Source organism: Ptychodera flava, chromosome 6 (assembly GCF_041260155.1).
Source record: "Ptychodera flava strain L36383 chromosome 6, AS_Pfla_20210202, whole genome shotgun sequence".
NCBI lineage: Eukaryota > Metazoa > Hemichordata > Enteropneusta > Ptychoderidae > Ptychodera > Ptychodera flava.
The window spans coordinates 2,970,001-2,993,628 of NC_091933.1; the positions used below are offsets into that span (position 1 = coordinate 2,970,001).

The following is a 23,628-nucleotide window of genomic DNA, read 5'->3' on the forward strand; positions in this document are numbered from 1 at the left end:
GATAGATAGATAGGTGGGCGGGCGTGCAGGCGGGTAAGTATAGGTAGGTAGGTAGGTCGGTAGGTAGGTAGGTAGGTAGGTAGGTAGGTAGGTACCTAGGTAGGTAGGCAGATAGGTAGGTAGAAAGAAATGATTTGATGAAGATGGACGAAGGAATGAATAAATGGAGATAGGATAAATTGTTAGCTGGAATCATACAGGCACTATTAGAAAAAGGAACGACATAACTTTGGTGAAAATAGGCTAATAGAAAACGTTGTTTGTTGCTGTGGTAGAACTGTCCCACGTCAAGATAACCTACTCTTGATTATGTTAATGTGTTATGTGTTATTGATATATACATATGTATATTTCGTTTGTTTGTGCGGTCCTGCTTTAATCTGTTGAGGCGATTTTCATGTGTTTCGGTCAAACACACACCCCTAGGCTCTATGAGTCAACGTAGTTTTAAAAAGTCTGACTTTTGTATACTTTTGGAAGAATCTTAATAAATGAAATAAAATATTGAGATAAAGATTAAGTAGTACTGAACGATACCTTGTTCTGTGAACAGATGTCTTGGAACATTTCTGCAACCACGTCAAGATTTCCATGTACGGCCTTGGTTAGCTTTACGTCAAATACAAAATGCGGACATCTTATCATTACTACCCACAGTGTCGATAGTAAACTGCAAAAGGGCAATAACACGAAAACGTTTGCCACTTGTTATTCAGCGATAGCGAATAAGAATGACTATATAAGAAACAACAAGCATTACATACGCAAATTTAAACCCACTGATCACGGTTTATTATTTTTCTGAACATGTGTTCTACATTTTCCTGTTTTAAACTTATGAGTGACTCTAGAAGTTGGAATTTCATACACTGAGTTCATTTTATCAGAGAAATTCTTTTTTATCTAGGTTGAATAAGGTAATGATAAGCACAGCGCAGCCGACGGTGGAATTGAGAAAGAAGGCACTTTACCTGAAATGCTAGACTGACCCACTGCTCGCTTAGCTTTCATAGGACGTAGACAGTAGTTACTGGCTGGCAAAGCATGTGACTTTGAATTCAATTTCACCCCATTATCAGTCTGCCAAAGCATACTGCTTAAATTTCACGACCACCTCACAATCAGTGCGACAGTCTGCTGAACTTAATTTCAGTCAATTTGCTTTTATATCTATATCCCCACAACTTGGGGCAAATGCACATTTACTTTACGTAATAGTATGCTTTTTAAGGCGATATAAAAATAAGATATACCGATACATGTAAAAATATAAATGGTTTGATTGCCGAATAAGGCCTTCCGACCCGTACGCGTCGTGTTTGTCAATCACAATTACACACAACATGTGTTCTAATGTGCCACACTAATACATTATAAACCATGGACTCTTAACCACACAAGCCTACAAATTCCAAAGTTTCGATAGAGGGACATACTATGCTGAGCGAATTCCGTTTACTTATGGAGTACAAACTCGGAGAACTATAGTATTGAAGGCATGGATGTTACCTTAGCTGACCTTCCGAGCGTCTGCAACTCAGCAGAGCTTTCGGCCAGAAACAATTGTTTCAGTCAAGAGCAATAGATCCCATCTCACCTGTCTGCTTTCAACGTATCAGCCTCTTTTCGGTCACCCATGCCATACTGATCAGTCAGGATATCCAAATAATCAAACATGTATTTAATCGGTGGCGGGAACATATAATGCTGTTGTCTTTCAACAGTAAGTAATTTGGTGACGAGGCTTCGGATAATCCATTTTACTGCATCATGTGTGAAAGAAAAAATTCGGAGAAATTCATTCGGTCAGCAAAAATAATGAAAACCTTTACAGCTGTTTCGTGTTCACAGCACAGTACAAGTATGCACAAACAATAGGTTGAGTGCAGTTTAAGAGAACAATGACCAGGAAATAAAGGAAAAGTCTATACTTTAAACACAGAAAGCTATACTTATCATTTAGATGATCATGACTGTCCGTGTCGGAAATGGTAGAAATATGGCTGTTTTTTTCTTCCAGAGCTGTCACGAGCATGAATAGGGATTTCCCGATGACGACCTGGCGATAGATACCAAATTAGGAACACAGCAAAATATCTTCAAGAGAAATGTTTTGAATACTATACTTGAATTTGAGATATGCATCAAATCAAGTACGGTGAAAAATCAACGAGATTACGCACTCTCGTGTAAAGATGGAATTTAGAACTACTTTAGAAAAGCTTATCGTAGTCAACAAACAATGCACAGAGAACATTTTGACCTCTGAAAATGGCATTTCTCTTATTGTGTTGCCTCATTTATTGGGGAAGTTCACAGCCAAAGTTTTGCATTTTATGTTTTTACGACTTGACAACCTGTGAAATTTCACGACCTAAACTAATCAAAGACATCTTTGTAGTGGACCTACATACCTTGGTGAACGTATAGAGAGTCAATGCAAACCAATTAAACAGCAGTATTTCCATAATTGTGCCTTTTCTGTGATAAATAAACATTCTGGGTAATTTGGGTAGAATACGATGTTCATCAAGCAAACACATTCCATGGCTAATATTTTGTGTGGAAATATATTATAATCATAATTTCGAGTTTCTAAACTATTCAACATGGATGACTTTTTTGCAGAAAATTGAGTTGTAATTTTCTTTATAATTGAATATATAGTACGTCGTAATAAGGACATAAGAAATATGATGAGAACATTTTTGGTGTTTCCACCTATTCTGGAAACGTCGCATGGAAACACTTTAATTTTATTTTGTGCAGCTAAAATTGCTATACGACCAATTGCCAGCTTCCAAAGTTAACGAGTTCGGCAAGCCTCGCCCGTTAAATTTTGGCTTTACTTTGGCCCTTGCCCATAAATAAACGTTCATGGTCAGGGCGTTGCCCTTTATTTCTGTATTATCGCCACTGGTTCTTTTGTAAAGAAAGAATCTTGTCATTTTATGAATATATACAGCATAACACGGTGACGGTATTTTAAATGCAGTTTAGAGAATAGTATCTATCAAGGAGTCTTTATTTCTAACTACCAGTCGACAGTAAGACGGTCATCCATGAATATTTCTACATTGTAAGACATAAGTAAAACAAAGTTTTACTGAAGAAGATTCTACCTGGTGAGACCTGAACCAAGCCTATGGGGCTGTCTCCTATCCTTAGCAGCATCAGCTAGTACAGCCTTCAACACACTGGAAAATTAAAGAAATATATTTATTATTCATTCTATTTATAGGTTTCCTTGCACCGAGATCTTCAAGTAATACGATAAGATTATTCAACTTGATAAATGTGCTTTTGTGAATCACAGCATCTGAAATGTTGTGTCATGATTTATTTCTGGATAAGCTTATACTTACTCAGTCAAATACATCATATGATATTCATTGTGAAGGACAACCGTCAAGAGAGAGGCAACCAACGTCCTGAAAAATAACAACTTTTATCAATGAGGAATTTGTTTCGATCTCAGTATTTCTGGAGTAGTGAGGATCTCAGGAGAAGTGAACAGACACGATCGCAATACGTGCAACAAACATACTTAGATATCCACTCAAACAGTGTTCTTAATGTCATTGTGGAGTTGAACAAAGAAGTGTTGTGCTAAGCTATAAAATTGCCTTCCTTCGAAATTTTATACTTTACCTTTGAGACGCTGTTCAACAATCTTACCTGTCTTTGAGTGACATGTCCTGGCTATTTTCCATAGTGCGTATGAATGTCAAACAGAAGGTCTTGTCCGTCAACAGGGAGTAAAACTCCTCCAAACGGTCGAAATCGTAATTTTTGTGCTGTTGAATAAAACGGGTTGCTGAGGAATATTTTGATATTACACATTACATGTAAAGATCGAAAAATTAATAAGAAAGATTCAATTATCTACTTTCAATTACCGCTAATTTAAACTGAAAGTAAAGTCTAACACAAATTAAGAGAAGCAACTACATCTTCATACACGAACGTGTGATAATTCCATATCATGTACTTTGTCAGAACGTTCAATTGACTTGTCTATTGTTAAGGCGATACCGAAGGATTCAAATTGCTACGCAACGGTTGCTAAGGGTAATTTCCGATTCAATCAAAATGCAAAGTTTTCATAGTTTTCTTTGCATAATAAAGATTTACAGAACTATGCGATTCCAAAAGACGCAGGTTTGTCGCGCGATTGGTCAGTGACGTCACACATACACAAATTTTCACAGCTCTACTTTAAAACGTTTCAGCTCCTACAAATTTGCTCCAAATTTTTCAAAATTTCAGAATGTAACACATGAGATACCTGTTTAAAGCCCCTAGTATGGATTAGGCTTTCTGTTCAAGTACAAATGAAAATGTCTACTGTGTCATTTTGTGAAATTTTGAAGGGTTTTACGTCGATATCTCATAAACGGTCCGGAATTTTTAGAAACGAATGCTTATCTTTATTCCCATGTATGACTTCAATAGTCCTACCAAAAGTCAGCTAAATTGGGTTACAATTGAGAAAGTTGAAAGATTTTGAGCATCTTCAAAATACCAGGAGTCGAAAATCCATAGAAAACAACGGAACAGTATGATTTTGCACGTGCAAAGGTGCGTGTTTGGAACGTTGCAATCGACGCGCGCTTTGAATCCGTCGGTATCGCCTTATGACATATTGACATTGAAGACTTAACAACAAATGTCCCAGTAACGAAGACTAACGTAGAACACATATTAACTTTTTGATGAAAACCTATCGAGTTTAATATAATTACCACCTCCGTCATTGTATTACCTTGAAGATGATGTAAATAACTAACCTTTCTTCCTGCTGTCAAAGCTTGGCCATATGTCTGCCCACCAAACAGCATATTGGCAGCATATCTACTGTAACCCAACAACGGGTAACGGTTTTCTGAAAGTAACGGTTGCAAAGTCAGCAAGAGCCGGCGATTATAACGACAAACTGACAATGAAAGAAGATTTCATGAGAGACGTACCTGTCGTTCGTTTGACATTCATTTCCATGATGTGTAGGACATCAGCGGCAAGTTGAAATCGTCTATCTATGTATTTCATTCTTATGCGGCAAACTACGCATATAATGACCGCGATGATGAAGGCTATTAGCGAGCAAACTATTGTGACTACCACAGCAGTAGTTAAACCTGGAGACCACGTTGCTGTCTCTTGATAGTCCTGATTACTCCCAGTGTTAGAACGCTGGAAATAAGACGATAGTGCTGAATATGGCTTTTCCTACTAGCCAATGTACATTAAAAGTTACATGTAAAGAGTAGTAGTTGAAATATTATAACAAAATTCCAGTTTTTCCTAACCCATGTCCTATTACTTCGGAAGAATTTCATGATCGGTAAAGGCCATAAAAACGTGAATGAACAGTTTTAATGACAGCCGTACAGAGAAGCCTTAATGAAGCAGCAGTTCATCATATTAAACAGTATATCTATTGAGATTTACTACCTATAGAAATATGCTTAATTTAACTTTTCATGGAGAGGATTGAAAGATTCAGTAAAAAAATGCGTTGCTGTACCTCGCCCTGTCCCTCAGCTGCCCTGTCCACTCAACAATAATGTGTTTTTATAAGGTGTTTATATTACTTTTCTGTATCATACCTTTAAAATGGATACAACTTGGCGACTGTAATTTACTTTTTTACCATAAGGAAGCCAATGATAGAGCTCACAAAGCTCCTTCACTTGACAAGTACCGCTGTCTTCACACCATCCACACTGCAGTGCTAATCTGGTAGTCAAGTCTGACAGGCATGTGTTGGGGTCTTGTCGGTGAACGGAACAATCATACAGTGTCACTGTCGGCCAAAAACAGTTCGACACTACATTTAACATTACCTAGACACTGCTTTTGCTGTACAATATGCAATATATGATTTGTCAACGGGGGATTGCCAACATATAAACATCGAATGAATGGAGGGAAAACACTTCCTGAACTTGTGGATGAGACTGTAAATACTTTTGTTTTTATCGTACTTTTGAAGCCGATATCTTTCCGTGTTATTACAATAAAATACTGACCGACCAGCAGGAGATAAATACACTTGTTAAAAGCATCTTTGTTCGTTCTTTTATCATCTTGGATTTCTCTTTCCCTCAGTTCGTCGTATGTGCCTTTAAGTTTGCCATACATTTTGGTCGATTCAGACCTAGTGATAATTCGATTGAATTAACCAGTTGCATTTCCCCAATATAAGTACAGATTGACTCAATCTTACTATTTCCAGTTTACTTTTATACAACCAAAATGTGTTAAATATCGGTAAACTTTTAAAAATGCCAGAAAATCGTTATCCAATGAAGTGTTATGAAATGCTCTATCTGGTGTGAGGTCGAAACCCACATGGATACACCGCGTCAAAAATTTACTGTATCTCTGTAATTTGCGAGAAGTATGGGAGCAGGAAGAAGTTCGCGATGAGAACAGCTTCATATTTACTTTTGTAGAGAATTTAAAGATTTATTTGAATGACAATTGGTACAGTGAAATTTGTAGCATTGATAAACTTTCTTGTTATAGAGAACTTAAGTGTTCACTTACACCAGAAAATATCTTTCTGTCGTGAAAATTAATGCACACATCTATGTTAGCTCGATTGGGATGTTCTTCTCACTATTTACGTATTGAAACTGACAGAAAATTGGAAAATGATGCAAATGAATTCGAAAGAGTATGTTTGCTATGTGATAGAAATAAAGTCGAAAATGAATATATATAATTTGTTTAACTTAATGTACATTTTTTGATAACTTGAGTATTAAGTATATTCCTCCTTGTTATTTCAGTCCACCAACAGAAAGAAAATTTATTTCTCTGATGACATCTGGTGATTCAAATATAATACAACGTATAGCAGCTTTCACTTTTCGCGCCATGAAAATAAAGAAAGGAGATAATAATGATAACCAATTATTCTGTGTGTGTTTGTGAATATTTTATTGTCGATTTTTGTATATTTCTGCTTACTATGTTAAGTATGCTGGGCCGATGGCCTAGAACTACTGAATAAAGAGCTTACGACCTTATACAGAACTCTTTTTATGAAATTAGTCAAATTTCGGTTAAGTATCGGTACATTTTCCGCATTTATCCATCCGAAAGACCATGATCAGTTCGCTACTGCATTCTCTCTCTCTCTCTCTCTCTCTCTCTCTCTCTCTCTCTCTCTCTCTCTCTCTCTCTCTCTCTCTCTCTCTCTCTCTCTCTCTCGTGACAAGTCTAGCCATTTGATGTTTTATTTTGCCGACATTTATTTAACGGTTCACGATCACCGCTCAATGTTGATGTCGATTCGATTTACGAAGTTTACCGGGTAAACTTCGTAACTGGAGACATGTCACGGCCTGTAGCTAGTTAATTACCATAGAAAGTCTGTAAATGTTTTGCTTCCGAGTGGACGTATTTAAATGCACAGGCAACTTCGTGCGTAAAGTATTGGATGGCAATATGGATTTCACCATTAAGAAAGTCTGAGACTTTCAAACTAGTCGTACAAACAGCAATAAACACCACGGAGCAATGATACCAACTTCAGAGACTCTGCGTATTATTTTCCTCCTGGTAAGAGCGACTCGCAGAAATGTTCCAACCTGGTAAGTATTTAGCTTTGCTCCGTGTGCTGGGTTATGTACATGTAAACTAATAGGAAAAGTTTAGTATTCTCTGTAAATCAATAAGGCGCAGCCTTTCGAACACGAAAGATTCGGATCTCTGAACCCCAACATTGGCTACGCAGCTCGAAAATTATCCTCCGAAACAGTACAGAAACATAGGTCAAAGCCGGATTTCGCATGGTCGCTATGGAAACAGGCGGTTCATTTCAGAAGCATGTGATGTACTGCGTACTGCTGATGCTCCCTTTGTCCATGGACTGTTGCTGCCTGTCTCGCCTACACACCGTCAATTGCCTAACTATCACCGTGCGTGTCAGTCACGCGTGTCTTCAAATTTTGGTACATTAATCCTATCAATCATCAAAAACAATGGTCGCGGCTACGGGTTCAAGGACGTTGACGAGGAGACACCATTATTGTCGGATTTGTTTTTACTAGTTTTGAGGAGAATAATTGGTCATCGATCTGTGTACTGTCGGTCGCACATCGAACCGACAAGTGTATGCCTAATACAATATATGTCCGAAAAGTTTGTCAACTGAGTCATCGCCTTTGTTATCGCCCATTCCCGTTTTTGTTCGGGGAGACTGTAATATGAATATCTCCAAAACGGATAGAGTATGGCCGTGCTTCCAATATTTATTCACCGTGTCGCAAAACATCTCGTCAAATACGGGCATAGGTGAACCATATTTTTGTACATTGGTCAGGAACTAATGACAATATAGTGATATCACATCTATCAAATTAGGACGGAGTATTGAAGATGAAAATACTTTAATCGATCGACAAATAAGAAAAAGAATGAGTACGTAAATATCGAATCAAAGGCAGGAGTATCGAGACTGTCTATGATTTAATCAACTGGGAACAAAAATACTTCGATTGATTGACTAACACAACCAGAAAGGAAATTTTATTCAACTTGAAAAAAGTCACCGCCTTTCCTTGACATCGGATTCCATGGCAATCGAGCAACACACGATGTCGTTTAGGTCCTCAAAAATCTTCTGAAACGGCTCGACGATGATAATAATAATACTTTTCATGACAGCAAACAACTAAAAGAACTTGAATCCGAACCTAAAATGTCAAAATGATAGTTCTGTGGAAGAAACGATCGGAAATAGCGGCGTGTCTCTGTACGACATCTACGCGAGCACGCCCGCAAGTGACATAGTTGCGAGTCTGCCCTTCCAACAGCCCTGCGGTCACCCCATGTAATTACAATGCTGTGCCGTATCTAACATGTTGACATTGCAAACTTTCACTGATTCACACCTGTAGCGCGTAGTTTTTAATTGACAGCTTGCATGTATAAACATCGTATGACTTTCTCGGCGATGTCCAGGACATCAACCGACGAAGTCCGAGGTTGATATCCTGGACATCGCCGAGGTAGTCATACGATATTTGACATACACAACGAGTGAGTTGATCTTCTGTTACTTTGTTTGGATGCTTATTTTTGCACGTTACTTCGACGTGTTGTAGTGTTGACGAAGGATTTAACGTGAAATGTTCGTGACTTTATTCTCTGCTTTAAACAAGTAATTTACTTTTCCTCTGGTCGGTCGTTATACATTCTATTATATCAGTTTACATTGTCGTATTTTTATCTCTTTTGAGGTAGTCCGTATTGTTCGGCTATCGGTTTAACATACCACTTTAAAGTAATGCTGAAAGTTGTATTTTGTTACTTAACTCGAATATTTTTATGATGGAAGTTGCAAGTCTTAATACACGTTGGAAATATAATGCAATCACAATAACACTGACAACATGGGTGTTTCAAGTTATCGTTGACGTTGACAACATACTACATTGATTGAAAACCAAATGAAGAGTAGGCAATAGTAAGAAAATTCTGTTTTCGTCCAAACGGGCGTTTCGGGAAAGCATGCAGAACATTTTCTTGCAAACATGTCACTTGATGCTGTCATGAGTACAATCTAAAACGTTTTACTTTGCGATGTAATAGCTTGTTTGCGGCGATCCTGGTCAATCTATTGAAGCCTGTACATGAAGTGAAAAGTACCCTAAACAAAGGTCGCCAACATTTGTACGTGATACCTCGCTTCTCGTTTATGTTTGGAGTCGTTCTCAAAAATAATGATAAAAGTGGGGAAGTCGACGTTGTGAAGATAAGAGAGAAGCTGCCAAGGTAAAGCAGCTCCTCGGTAACTCAAAAATCGACATTAGAAACAAACATAACACTCTTCAATCATAATGTCACCGTAAGGAAGTAATACTGACCTGAACTATAAATTATCAAACCCTTATGAGACAAGAATAATGGCGTTAGCAAAAGTCTAATCTACGCCGTAACGTGATGTGGGCCCAGGCGCAAATCAAAATGATACAATAAACACGCAGATAGATAACACATACATAGATAACAGACAGTGACAATCATCTTCCCCTGAATTCAAAGCTAAAGAATCCTAGCACATAGAATTTAAACTTAAGAGACACCCGCCTGAAAGCCGAAATCAATACGACGAAAGCGAACGATGCGCACAAACAATAAAATACGCAACACGCAGTTTCAGAACATCACATTTTTAGCTTTCTTATGAAAGGAGAAGAGATACCCGTGAAACGAAACTGGAAACGAAGTGGCTGATACATAAACCAAGTTTTGAGTTTCAAAATGTAAAGTTTGATGTTATTAAAACAGAGCGCAAAAAGCACCTTTGAAGATATTACAGCTGAACAAATTTCATTCTGTCGTATAGCTAACAATAAATCTGCAGAAACGTGTGGATCTGTCTTTCAGTAGTGAAATCTATATAGTGATGTAAAAGACTCTTCAAGAGGGATATTTTTCCCATCTGTCAGCTACAGTGCTAGATTGAATTATCCTAAATTATCGTGAATTTGTTGTATTTGTGGTAGTGGTAAAAAAGCCATTGCAATGTCATCAGAGAGGGTGGAACAGTATCACTCTATTATCCCAGCCTCTTTGTAGATTTGCGAATACAGAGGACATGTTGGCCGCAGAAGAAAGAAACCAAAGACAATAGTAGGAGATCAAATGTTGATGAAAGGCAGTCTGCCTTGATCTATTTGTCAAGGAAATACAAATATGCCCTTGCAGAGTTTACCATATCGTTATAGAAAAGTGTACATTATGTTACATTTAATTGTCTATTTTGTGTTTTTATCGCTTAACAGATCTATTCGTCAAAGCTTCAAGTGTACACAAAACAAAAATATACATATTACCTCTATATCCATAAATATCATCGACAGAATGCCCATCGACAATCACAGATAGAGACACATCCATTTCTTGTACTTCATTAGTATATGCGTACTGGAAATTAAAACAGAAATCAAAAGTGAATTACAGATTTTTAAAAACAATACAAATGTTATGAACTTGTTCCATATTTTGACACTTTTTTTATCGAAAGGGTATACATACTTTAGAACTCAACTGCTGTAAGTTGTTGCGTGGGCAACTTTTGGCGAAGTCAATCAGACGCGTTATGTTTTCAGTGTTTGAAGTGCAGACAATTGAAAACAGTCGTGATTGGAATTTCATTATTGATACAATTTTACCAAGTGTTACATCAATTCTTAATGTTTACATTGAGGCAATCTGTTTGTGATGTGAGAGCAAGTAATTGTTGTCAAGGATGGTGGCTTAACAGGGAGGGGAGTTGGTGGATGGATTGCTGTCAGTGACTTCAAAGCAAGTATTTTGTTAGGTACATATATTACAATACGGATCGGATTTGAATTTCATTACAAAAGACGAAATCTATGAATAATTCAAACAAAAGTTTACTGAGTTAGATAGGTATGTATATAATATTCTGCCATGACATTTACCCTAGCGACATCATAACCAAATTATAATTCTTGATCTAGTCATAGTAGTTTTAATCTCCTTATTGTAACAATGGACTATCACGAGATCACCTAAAAGGCGTAGTTCGTAAGTAATGCACTAGGCTACAGAACGACCAGGTAGCTCCCAGACCGATATATGTTATTCTACGTATAATATCACAGATACCTTCATTAGGCTACATGTTATTAGCGAATCGTTGGTTCTCGTGGCAGGGCAACTGGTACGTCTTCCTTCAATTGTTAGTAAACACTCATAATGGGCTTTTTCCCCCTGAATGCACAAAAATTACATAGTTTAATATAGGCATTGATTTTGATGAGAAAGAATCATCGTCTTTTGGCTTCCGTAGTTATCATAATCCGGGCAAAAATGAAAGATTTCACTCTCAAACGATGATGGATTTCTACGGAGAGATCATGCAAACTTAGTGAAGCTTCTGTTCATTTGTCATTCAAAACATGTTTGGTTAAGCACAATCTTCTCATTATGATCTAAATAAATAAGAATGAAATATTGGCCCCTAAGTGTCAGCAGTAGACAATGTGCTTTTATGATAGCTTTGAATCTTTAACAATTCCCGCGCGTAATAAATCATGCATCATAATTGGTCAAAAGCAATAAGAAAGAAATGTCGCTGTGCAATTACAGCTGTCTATCGGAGGGGGACGCGAATGACGTAATTTTTATCGAATGGAGTTCTTTCGAATATTGTGTCACATGATAACTGGGATTGATAAAGAATAGGATTGGAAATACAGTGTCTTTAAGAAAGGATCTTAAGGTGGCGTTGCACATAACACAGGCTAGCTCAAAATGTCTTTTTGGATTCATTCAAATTTTCAATAATTCGTCAACCCAAGATTCAAATATTTTGGGGTTCACAAATAAGCATGGCAAGCAGTCATAAGTTGAGTGAGAAAGAAGTGTAAATTTATGCAAAGGGATGCAAATCACCAATTTCTTGACTTCCTTTTTTCTCCCTTTTTTAACATTTCAAATGAAATTAACTCCACTCTCATCCACTCTGACATTTTAATATAAGGTTTTTAAACATGATTTAAAAAAAAACAACTGTGTTTGGTACACAAAGTTCTTACATTTTGAATGAGAGTAATTTCAATTCTGCTTATCATGACTTTGATCATTTTTTGAATGTAACTTTTTCAACCCCTGCAACAATGAAAACAGACACTGCAAACAACACATTGTTGTTTTTTCTACGTATACTCTAGCTTCAAATCAGATATTAAATTTCATAAAGTAGTATCAAGTTTTTGACTGAAATCAATCTTTATCGTTGATCCAAAATTGAGGTTTTCTCTCTCGAATATGTGTCCCTAGATCTTTTAAGTAAAACTATTGCTATTATACCAAACTTTGAATTATCTACTTTATAAAAATACATTGTACACAGCAAGAAAACTACAGGCAGATTTCAGTACATGCCTGTACCAGGGTCTGATCAGTAAGGAATAACCTCTGTTACAGGACCTTTAAAATTGGTCAGATATCAGGGGTGTATGAACAGGTCCGTATCAGGCCTGGTATTAAAGGAATGTACACAGTGATGTAATTTCTGAGTGTATCCAGTGCTGACCACATTACTGAAATATAGGTGTACAAACAGTGATATATCAGTGTTGAATTTACAGGACCTGTTACAGGGTCTGAAAATTTATCAGATTTCAGGGGTGTATGTTTTCAGAAAAATGGGCGAATTTCGATGACAGAAATGAATACATAATTGTGTGCACATTAAAAAAACTGTTGACCCTATTGCAGGTCTGCATTCACATTGCTGCGTAGAGTCCAAATACTGTGATGTGACGGGCAGAAATTTCAGGCCTTGTCACATCACTGTGTCTACAGCACTGTGTATAGCCATGTCATCTCAGCACTGGCCACAGACCTGTACATCAGCCCCTGTCACAGCAATGGGAGTCTTTGCTGACAAAGACCTGTTGTGTCAGTGTCTGCACAAGGCCTGTCACAGGGTCATTTTTTTGCTTCGTATGTCATGCCATCTTTGATAAGAAATATTGCTTTGAAAAGAGTGTCTTGGTTAAAGGGACAAAGTCGGCCATATTTCATGAATTTTGTTTGATGCAAGATATTACTTATATTGTTTGACATGTTGAAAGATATAATGGGTGACCATGCATATATTCGACCTCGGTTTTAGACAATTAAATGAAACCATCGGAAAAATGAATTAATGGTCATTTTCGCGATGGTTTCATGTTTAAAACCGGGGTTGAATATATGCATATACGGTCACCCATTCATTAAGTATTTTTCAACATGTCAAACGATATAAGTAGTATCTCGTATCAAACAAAATTCATGAAAAATGGCCGACTTTGTCCCTTTAAGTGCGACACCACTTTAATAGGAAAATAAAACTTATGTTTGGTCAGGAATGTAAAACAATATAGTTTAATGTTTTCCAACCTTTAACTGATAGAAATTCAGGGTTTTAACCTGAATTTCTCTTGCCACATTCACTGGAATCAAGACTTGTCCGTCTTGCAGATCTAATTGAGGACAAAAGGACTGACCTTTTGTGTCGCTTTCGTTGAAGTCATTCTGAAATATGGATTGACATGAGATGACAAGTAACACGAAAAGCCGGAGCATCGATGTTCATTAGTAGGACGACAGCTTCTAGCTAACAAGTAAAAAGCTCGCTTAAAATTTCATGGGAGTTTCAGATCATGCACTGTTTGGTTTCACATCGTGGTTTACGATCAGGTCAATAAAGAAGGAGCAATTGCACACGATTTGGTTTACATCAAAGAGAGGTATACATGTTACAGAAATTTGTGTTTTGAGTATTTTTTTTACATAAATACACTATATCTCACGATTTCGGAGAGTTAATTCGCCTAGTAATCGCCATCATATTACAAACATAAAATTGCCACCTTCACATATATTACCATCAGATCAGTATGCAAAGAAAACGATTTTCAAATTACTATGAAGCAAAACTAAAGGGTGTCGTGGACAACGAAATGGTCGCTATATTTTTGGAGGTTTCGTTTCAGTATTGACGTCGATTACGCCCGTCTTTGAGTAAGGCTTATGCATGTGCACTGTGACGCATTATGCAAACTATTGATTTTCATTTGTATATATGTGCAGTCCCAGCTGATGTACAAACACATTATCCTTACCTTAATTCCAAAGACAGTATTACATTGAACATCCAGAGAACACCTATCCAGGAAGTGGGAACACCTGTGTTCATTGACACACCAGTTACAGGCCCAGTTACTTGTGACACAGTCTGTGCAACTATAATGCAAAAAATATGGACGTCAACAGCGCATCCACATCAACGATCATGTCAGTGTACATGTAATATATCCAGTCATTTGTAACGTTAGCTTCAGCCATTTCGGTATATCAGAAGAAAATACTATTTATTTTACATCGGAATAATATCCACATATGCAAATCGCGTAGAAATCCATAAATTCATCATTCTAAATTAAATTGTAATTTTGATGATTGTCTTCAATGTTTTTGTTATTGTATTGTCTGTCAATTTGGTGGTCTTTTTCTACCCCCGGTAAGCAATTTGAAAAACTGACTGTCAAAGCATCTATACGTCAACAATGTACTGTAGCTATTTATTTGAATCTTCTCCAGACCTGAGTTTACTTGTTTACATTAACAATGCAGTATACACACCTACGCGCTGAGTTGATTAGCTAAACAATGTATATCTCAACCCATTTGTGAAGTAGAATCAGAAACTAAAAGATAATAAAAACCAAAATAAAAGTGATTAAAATGTCATTAAAATTTACAACCAGTGATAATAGTTTAGGGCCAACTCAATTCAACAACATTACAGGTCAAGAAATCGCTCACTTTTCCTTTGACCAGAATGTGAAAACACTCTTTCTCGGACAAATGAAAATTCTGGCCACTTTGGCCTTCCTCTGAATTTCGGAAAGTGTAAGGGACATATATGTATTAGTACCTACTGGAGATGTAGATCTCCATTATTCCTGAGCAGTTGTAGGACAAGGAAAGTATGTGATGTGTGTGTGTGTTTAAGAATTAACTTACGACTTGTGTGAAGAACAATTGTAATAATGCAATTCTGCACTGACAAAGCTTGTGTTGGTCTCCGTACTTGCAACGCCAAGGAAGACGGTGACATGATCTGAAATAAAATCTAAATTTAGTGAACATTTGAATTTATGGTACTGTAATAAAACTTTAGCTCAGTCTGTTTAAAAGACAATATCTTACTAATAAAAATAACGTGTCATCCAAGAATTCAACATTACCGAATCACGAGACTCAAGGCAACATTTTATCAGTTCATCATCCAACTGGCGTTAGCCCAATTATAGGATGAGGTACGCATAGCCCACTAACCCCCAATAGAGCACAGAGGAGTAAAGTGCCTTGCTCAAGGGCACAACACCGTGCTAGAGTCTTGAACTCACCGTCCTCCGACAGTGAGTCCATTACTCTGGACTAAAGCGTATTGAACCGGGTCTCGAACTCACCATCCTCTGATAGTGAGTCCATTACCCTAACCACAGGTCCACGGTTCTTCCCTTTTATGTCTCTTCGGAGAGTCTACTGCGTGTTGATGATGCAACAGCTGGACAAAATTGCCTATCCTTATTTACCTGTCCACTTTGGTATCTCTGGTCTTTGGTCTGACTGTGGGGTATTACAGATCAATTGACTGCCGTTTTTCTCGGCAACAACTACGACGGCGTCATCAAAGATGCAGGTATATCTGTGCGACGGTTCTAATTCCGGCAACGCTGTTATGGTTACGGCAATCTGAAAGACGAGTTTATGTATAGGCAATTTTGTGAATATATTGGGAAGTAGATCATTGGTAGAAAATTATGAGTACGAGTAGTTAATAAAAACGCGATTGGAACTAATTTGGGATAATTGGATTCTGATAATTTTTGCAAATTTCTCTAAAGTCTAAGGTGCCATATAGCTTAATGTTGTAATATTGTAAATTACTCATAAAACTAGTGCGTAATATAAAAGTCGATGTATATTTTAACTTAGTAACGTTTGACTCTTTTAGCTGCTGTGGCAAGTTTATTTAGTTTATGTACTATGTTATGTCCTTTTTTGTTTATTCTTTTTATATGGGATGCAACAAACTGTATTTTTAATACTTATTGTGCTTTATCCTGAATTAAAGTTTATTATTAAAAGAAAAGCAGATGAGATAGCATTTGTAGATTAAATCGACATTACTTCACCATCCAATTATCCCAAATTAGTTCCAATCGTGTATAAAGCTTTGTTTATTCCATCAGAAGCAGACTACGTTTCGGAAGCAACATCTCTAATTTGTCGCAATGATTAAGCAAAGTTTAATTTAGTGAATATTTAATTACGATACGGATGATATTAGAAAATCCTATTGATTGACATATAACACAAAAAAAATTTTATATAGATCCTTCTATCCTTCTATAAGTCTCTATTTTTTCTGTTCCTGCAATCAATTTTGTTCAATTCTAATGTAACAACTCTGCCATATATCTAGACTTATTAACATCCATACGATGGCCAATATAATTATATCGAGAATACCACGATGTGCGGTGCTATAACTTCCAAATCAGCCTCCTTAAATTTGGTTGAAAGGTTTACTAAATTTAATTTGGACGTTCCTCTTTCTCACCGACAGAGTACAGTGACATTTGAGCAAAGAAAGCAACGCACTTGAAATATTGTTGTTATCGGCAGGCTGTCAGCGGGTTGAATATCGGACATGTTGACACAGGCTGGCTTGTCAGAAAATGCATTTAGCCACCTCGAGTTTTCATCTGAATGTGCACAGTCAGGTAGCAGTGAACACCTATGGATATGTAAATATGCAATGTAACGAAATTGATAAAGGGGTATCCATTAAATATCAAAAGAATCCTTTCTGAACTCAAAATGAAGACACATCAACCACAAGATAACAACGTCATTATACATACTGTGAATATCGTGCTTTATCAGACCGTAGATGTTTTGAATCCGTAAATATTTCAAACGTAGAAGTTGACTGCCGCAAAACGTTACTTAACACAACTTATATCCCCTATACATGAATTAAAAATAGAAAGGTGCATGATATAGTTTTAGAGTGATGTGTAGCCGATAAGCATATGATCACACCTGCTTTCCAGTGTACACCAGCCACAGTAAGGATCCCTCGATGCAAAACATGATTCACAACTTGTGTACTGACTACAGTCTGCTACCTTCAGTTTGTAAATCTGTCGGAAAACGAGGTTAATAGACAAAATGATTTATTTAAAGTACGATATGTTACAACAGCAAAAGCAATTCACGTTTGATTCGTGATTTGTCGAATGGGAGCATTCCAGAAATTCTCCTAACAGCCAGCGAAATTGTGGACTTTGTGCTAAATAACAGCCATGTTAAACATTGCTGGCTAAAGACAAGTAGTTTGTTATGGCCTTGTAAGATTATCCCTGTTTAAATACTATGGCTGGATATGAAACTTGTATATGCTGCTTAAATTTTCAACGTTACTATTGTGTCTCACCTCTTTGCTGGTTGGTACATAGATATGCTGAAAGCTGGCATCAAAGTCCATGTCGGGTAAAACTCGATGAAATCCATCATCAACAGAGATATTCTCGTAAGTGTGTGACTGATGCCTTGATACATGCAACTAGAATTATTGCAAAATTTCTGATATCAATCTTTCTGATATGTATACAATCGGAGCTCAAGGCAATGTTGCAGATTTTAAGATAAAAAATTGTATCAATAGTTTAATCATTGATATTTGAGTTCGAAAGTGATAAAGTTTACAACTTAGGCTGAGTACTTAAACCTTAGCACAGTTGAACGCTTTCAGCTCTTTAAGTAGTCAAGTAATGCAACCTTGTGAAAAGCAGAAGATGCCACCGTCGAATATTATTGAATTGACGACGCGCTACCCCCCCTCTCTCTCTCTCTCTCTCTCTCTCTCTCTCTCTCTCTCTCTCTCTCTCAAACACACAAAAACACACACACACACACACATGCACCAAAAAGCAGACCATTGTATCTGTAACTGTATACTTTCCTAATTTTAGAATCTATTGCTATACTTTACCTTCATTAGGTTCCCGTTACTGGTTCCGAGAAATAAAATTGTATGCCTCCCCGTCGTTGTCACTGCTATTGAAGTCACCATTATGTCAGAGTAAACGGCTATTGCTTCAGCAGACACCGGTGACACGTCGTAATTTGCATAGGAATGTAGTTCTGGATTACACTCAGATGATTTATGATACTAGAGAAAGTTGATATTCGTTTTATCGGTAAGTTTTGTCAGTAAATGATATGCTTTGGCAGATATATTACTTTACTTGTACTTCTTGTTTGTTTTTCTTTTCAAGGAGGGGGGGCGGGGGGAGTTGTATATTTATGCCAGAAATTTCCGGGCGAACACGTTCCATGTTAAAAGTTTAATACTTAAAAACTTTGAACAAAAAAGAATGTAAATTGTTTAAAGGGACGATGGCTGTAACTTTTAGTGATGTTTTTCATTATGTCGACTACAGTTTATCGTTCTTCCCAAAGCGGATCGGGATACACAGTGTTGAGCTTTTCAACTCAACTTGCACATTTGTAGGCTGCATCGTTATTGTTGACGATCAGTGAATCTTAGTCTGGATTAGACTTTAAATATGTAAACAATGACAATGCATTTACAGGTATAGACGCTGTGTTGTCTAAACAGTGGGTGTTTCAATACACTTCGGAACACAGACTCGACATCAACATAACAAAGGGTTGTGAAAACAACATTAAAACTTATAGCTACTACCCCTGAAAGGTCTTTTTTTATATTGAAGAAGCATGCGCTTCGGGGACAGATCTTCGACTCATAAACTTTTACGATACTTTGTTTTGGTCTACCACTTGTCGGGGCCCATTTTGTAGCTATGCAGTAAATAAAATTTGTACTGGCTTAGTTTTGTGAAAATCGAAACTTTTAGTTTAAGAATTTCAAATGTCGGAGAATGTCGGGTAATATTACTAATTTGTTTCTCTAGTACCACTAGGTGACCTCTAATTCCTTTCCTAGATTTCAAAGGGAATTGATGAAAGACTCCATACGTAAAGTTTGAGCAAACGTCTAAGCCGATAAAAATTCAGAAACATATAAACCATTACATTAATTGCTAACCTTGATATGCGGTCCGCATGTACCTTGTAGGTACGGTATTGTGTACATTGACTTTGCCCCATGGCCGTCCTCCATACACTTTCGGACAGCTTCTGAAAATGCGTCATTTATGGACGCCATCCTGTAAGCACATACCACTGAGGCTGTACTTTGATCATACTTTGTGAACACGGTGAACAGAATCGCTTCTTGATCACTTACAGGGAATTGTTCGACTAAATCAGTTCCCGTACTGGAGAGATATGCCGTTTGCAGTACATAATCATCGTCGTCCGTGCAAGCCAATGTAATTTCAGTGAATGACGGAAAACCATTTAAATTGTCATTTTGACAAACTCTGGCAATTTTAGATTTAAGTCGTGAATTTTTGGCCTGTGCTTCTGATGGCTGTGTATTCAGAAAATAAACAAAATGTCCGTAGGAAAATGCGAGGATATATTTAACACGGAAGGTTGCGCGATTTCCAGTACTTCTTAGTTTTACTTGAGTATTGGAATCAAATGTTTCGAACAAGTTTTGGACTCTGATCTGCCTACCAGAGACTAGTGGGCCACCATAGCGACTTTCTGTTTTAGTTGTTCCAACATACAACATTGGTTCGTCGTTGTACCCAGAGGCGATAGTACCAACCGTAGAGGCATCGTCAGAGTCTGCTAATACATGAACATCTTTACTCCATAGAATTGACAGGTCCACCGTACTGCGTATTTCACAGACACCCCTGTAACTTCCGCAAACTACCAAAGTGTCATCCACAAAGTCTAGCAACAGAATTTTGTTGTTGTTATCTGTCAAGCCGTTTACTGCGTTGTTCAGCGGTCCAGTCGACACGTTAAACTGTAATTCCAACTCACCGTTCAGTTTGTAGATTCTGTTCACTCCACCAACATATACATTACCGGTTTTATGAACAAGAAGGTGGTTGAGTCCACGGGAAAACTCGTCAGAAAAATTAGACAGATGGTATATGCTGGCCTCAACTCCGCCACACAAACTGCCCAGTACTAACAAGCAAATCACTGCTAACACCATTACGATACTTTAATCGCTCTGCACTCTGTCAAAATAAGGAAAAGAGAGCCATTACATCGATGCAGACCCCTTGTAAACGGTACTGTTTGGAGGGCATGCAAGTTTATGGAAAGAGTTCTTATGATAGACTTCTTGGAGAAAATACGATGCTGGTATTTCATAAGAAAGATGGAAGTTTTCTAACGTCCCTGCTACGTTTTTGGAGTGAGGGCCGCTGGACACCGGTGTAGAATCGATTTGTTCTGACACCCTGTATTATTATCGCGCCAGTGAAATGTTTTCCGTTTCATGAATGCCCATTGTGATCATTCGCTGTCCCCGTGTCAAGGCTTCCGTATTATCTGGCGAATCGGAGAAAACCTAATCTATCTATCTATCTATCTATCTATCTATCTATCTATCTATCTATCTATCATCTATCAAAGAGCGCCTTAAATTAAACATACAACATAATTAGAATTGAAAATCATATCAACTGAACGATAATAAGTTTTTATTTAAATTAGTGCAGTCTAATTCAAATCCGCGACGACGCATCATTTCTCGACTGTCAAGACTTTACACGACGCACGGCCAAGGGTCTAAAACCTGGTAAGTTCGATGCCCGACTAATCGACATGCCCAAATGCGGTAGAATTTTTGGAAATCAAGAAATAGCAGTGAGTTAGTTGCTTGGAAGGTCAGAGTCGCCCCCCTTCATATTACTGTTTACAAAGTGTGCCGAGGCAGTGTGACCGCGCATCAAGTTATTGTGAAATGCTACTGCTGTAACTGTATTGACCTTATATCTCAGGGTCTGTAATACAGCTGTGTAAATTTGGCATAAATACTGATCATCATTTAGGATTTAAGTGCTGTAGGGTACTTTTGTAACTATACAATAATAACAGAAATATTATATTTTTATTTAGAATATTATGGTAATCATAAATTTGTAAATAACAGGGTCTGTACTACAACTGCGTGAATTTGGCACGAAAACTGATCATCATTCGGGATTTGAGTGCAGTAGGGCACTTTGGAAGTAAACAATGATGACAGAAATATTTAATTTTTATCAACAATATTAATAATCATAAATTTATTATTTTTACACTCTTGGTATGATTGATAGCGCCTTATGACCCTATGGCATTTCCAAAGCTATAATTCCATATGTATAAAAGCTATGATTTTCGCAAGCAAATGTTTGCACTCAATAACTCACATTACCTGAAGACGTTTTGCATTAGTATGCAATCTGACCAGTTGAGTACACTAGCTACGTAGGCGTCGCATTTTGCCTCTTTGGCTTGTAATTCGTGACCTTGTGAACGTCCGCCTAACCTATTCCGATGAACCATTACATGTAAATGCTCAACGCAAAAAATTGACCTGCATTTCCAAACGAGTTGATGTTTTACTCAAATTTCACACCTGTGCACGAGAAACTTTTTAGGGTTACAGTAACAAAAATACATAATTTTCCAGTGGTTAGAATTGTGGGTAAAAATAAAAAAATAACCGAGTTCATTATCTAAACCTGGTTCTCACCCTTAATGCCTCCTGGCCATAGATGGCACCTGAACAGCCGACTAGAGCTGTTCCTGCTTAACAATGCTTAATGTTAATGCAAAGAAATGTGATGGTGTTTACATTTCACTCTACTTGATGTGAGTATCCACATGATCAAAGGTTACATATAGTATGACAGCCGTAAGAAATTCTCATTTATCATACAGCAACTGACATTGAGGGGGAATGCTGATTATTTCTGAAATTACTTGACGATAGGTGCTTAAACTCAGCCATATACATATAGGTATTTGTTTTTTGACTCGTAGATAAACGACGTGTGGAGCAATGTCTGTGAAACGTTGTTGACCACACGCCGCCAAATGACTAAAACGATTGGTGCCAGGGTGTAAGTGTTGGCAGTAGGTTGCTCCACGTATATGGGCTACTGTACTTTTTACTGTACGTTCAAATACAGAATTGTCCAGATAAACCTCAGAGTTGACAGTTTACACAGTTGAAATAAGTTAGCTGCATGATTGTCTAAACCAAAAATCAAACAGAATTTTTCGTGAATTTGAAAATCAAAAGGGACAGTTGTACAACTGCCATTTAATCAGTCCCCCCTGTGAATGCTGTAGCTTTGCTCACTTCAAGAACAATATCCGTCCCCGTTGACTTTAGTATAACTTGTTTTGACGTTAAGTGCTCATTCGTGCCTGATAAAAGAACTACCGCAGAAACATTTTAGCGTTACGTAGTTCTCTGCTATGTAACAGAAATGCGTAGCAACATCCAACATTGCCTGTATTATAAGAGTACCATACATGTCCTGTTTAAATCAACACATTGTTAACAGGCTAAACGCACTGCTGACCCTTCAGAAGTATGCAAAATGCTAAAAGGCAAGTAGCTGCACATTAAAGATTTGCAAAGAAGTCAACAACTTATTCGAGCACAAAAGAATTGCTCGTGCGTAAATTTTCGAAGTTTGCTACTTTCTGAAGGTAGAGCTTAAGTTTAAAGAGGCAAATGTCCATTTCCTCATCGAAAGTGGTATGTAAATGTCGAACAAAAAGTGTATGTCATATACGATAGTATATAAGATGAAAGAAACTCACAGCAATAAACTTCTTGTCAACTGGACGGCTTTTTTTCGGATTGTGTCACAGTCGGTCAACATATGACGGAATTGCCAGGTTGGTTGTTCGGAAAGCAGGAACTGAGACGAAAGGTGCAGCTCTAGACCACAAGGAAATAGGAAGTGTCTTGCTTCTAAGGAGTGTGGCAGTATATAGTCTATGACAGTATGGCAGTATCTGCATTCGTATCATGTTCCATGTTGACTCTTTTGGACAATGACGTAAGAAAAATAACCCGTGAAATCTCGTTTCCGCTAGACCTATAGGAGT

The 23,628-nt window shown here is 37.4% G+C and overlaps 1 protein-coding gene across 2 annotated transcripts in view; it reads right to left on the minus strand.

The window, feature by feature from the left end:
- Positions 1–23,628, minus strand: part of LOC139134592 (plexin-B-like) — a 27,670-nt gene extending 4,042 nt beyond the window's left edge. The window contains exons 1-22 of one of the 2 annotated variants that reach the window (XM_070701505.1): positions 23,338–23,628; positions 19,691–20,747; positions 18,611–18,790; positions 18,053–18,181; positions 17,659–17,759; positions 17,215–17,350; positions 16,143–16,302; positions 15,568–15,664; positions 14,664–14,784; positions 13,939–14,073; positions 11,653–11,757; positions 10,854–10,944; positions 5,610–5,806; positions 4,971–5,193; positions 4,791–4,885; positions 3,679–3,797; positions 3,366–3,431; positions 3,123–3,197; positions 2,415–2,481; positions 1,955–2,059; positions 1,598–1,770; positions 538–670 (exon numbers count right to left, since the gene is read on the minus strand). In XM_070701505.1, coding sequence (XP_070557606.1) covers positions 538–670; positions 1,598–1,770; positions 1,955–2,059; positions 2,415–2,481; positions 3,123–3,197; positions 3,366–3,431; positions 3,679–3,797; positions 4,791–4,885; positions 4,971–5,193; positions 5,610–5,806; positions 10,854–10,944; positions 11,653–11,757; positions 13,939–14,073; positions 14,664–14,784; positions 15,568–15,664; positions 16,143–16,302; positions 17,215–17,350; positions 17,659–17,759; positions 18,053–18,181; positions 18,611–18,790; positions 19,691–20,722 — 3,540 coding nt within the window. In that variant the 5' untranslated portion in view covers positions 20,723–20,747; positions 23,338–23,628. The remainder of the gene's footprint in view (positions 1–537; positions 671–1,597; positions 1,771–1,954; positions 2,060–2,414; positions 2,482–3,122; positions 3,198–3,365; positions 3,432–3,678; positions 3,798–4,790; positions 4,886–4,970; positions 5,194–5,609; positions 5,807–10,853; positions 10,945–11,652; positions 11,758–13,938; positions 14,074–14,663; positions 14,785–15,567; positions 15,665–16,142; positions 16,303–17,214; positions 17,351–17,658; positions 17,760–18,052; positions 18,182–18,610; positions 18,791–19,690; positions 20,748–23,337) is intronic. The other variant, XM_070701506.1, reaches the window with a different exon arrangement.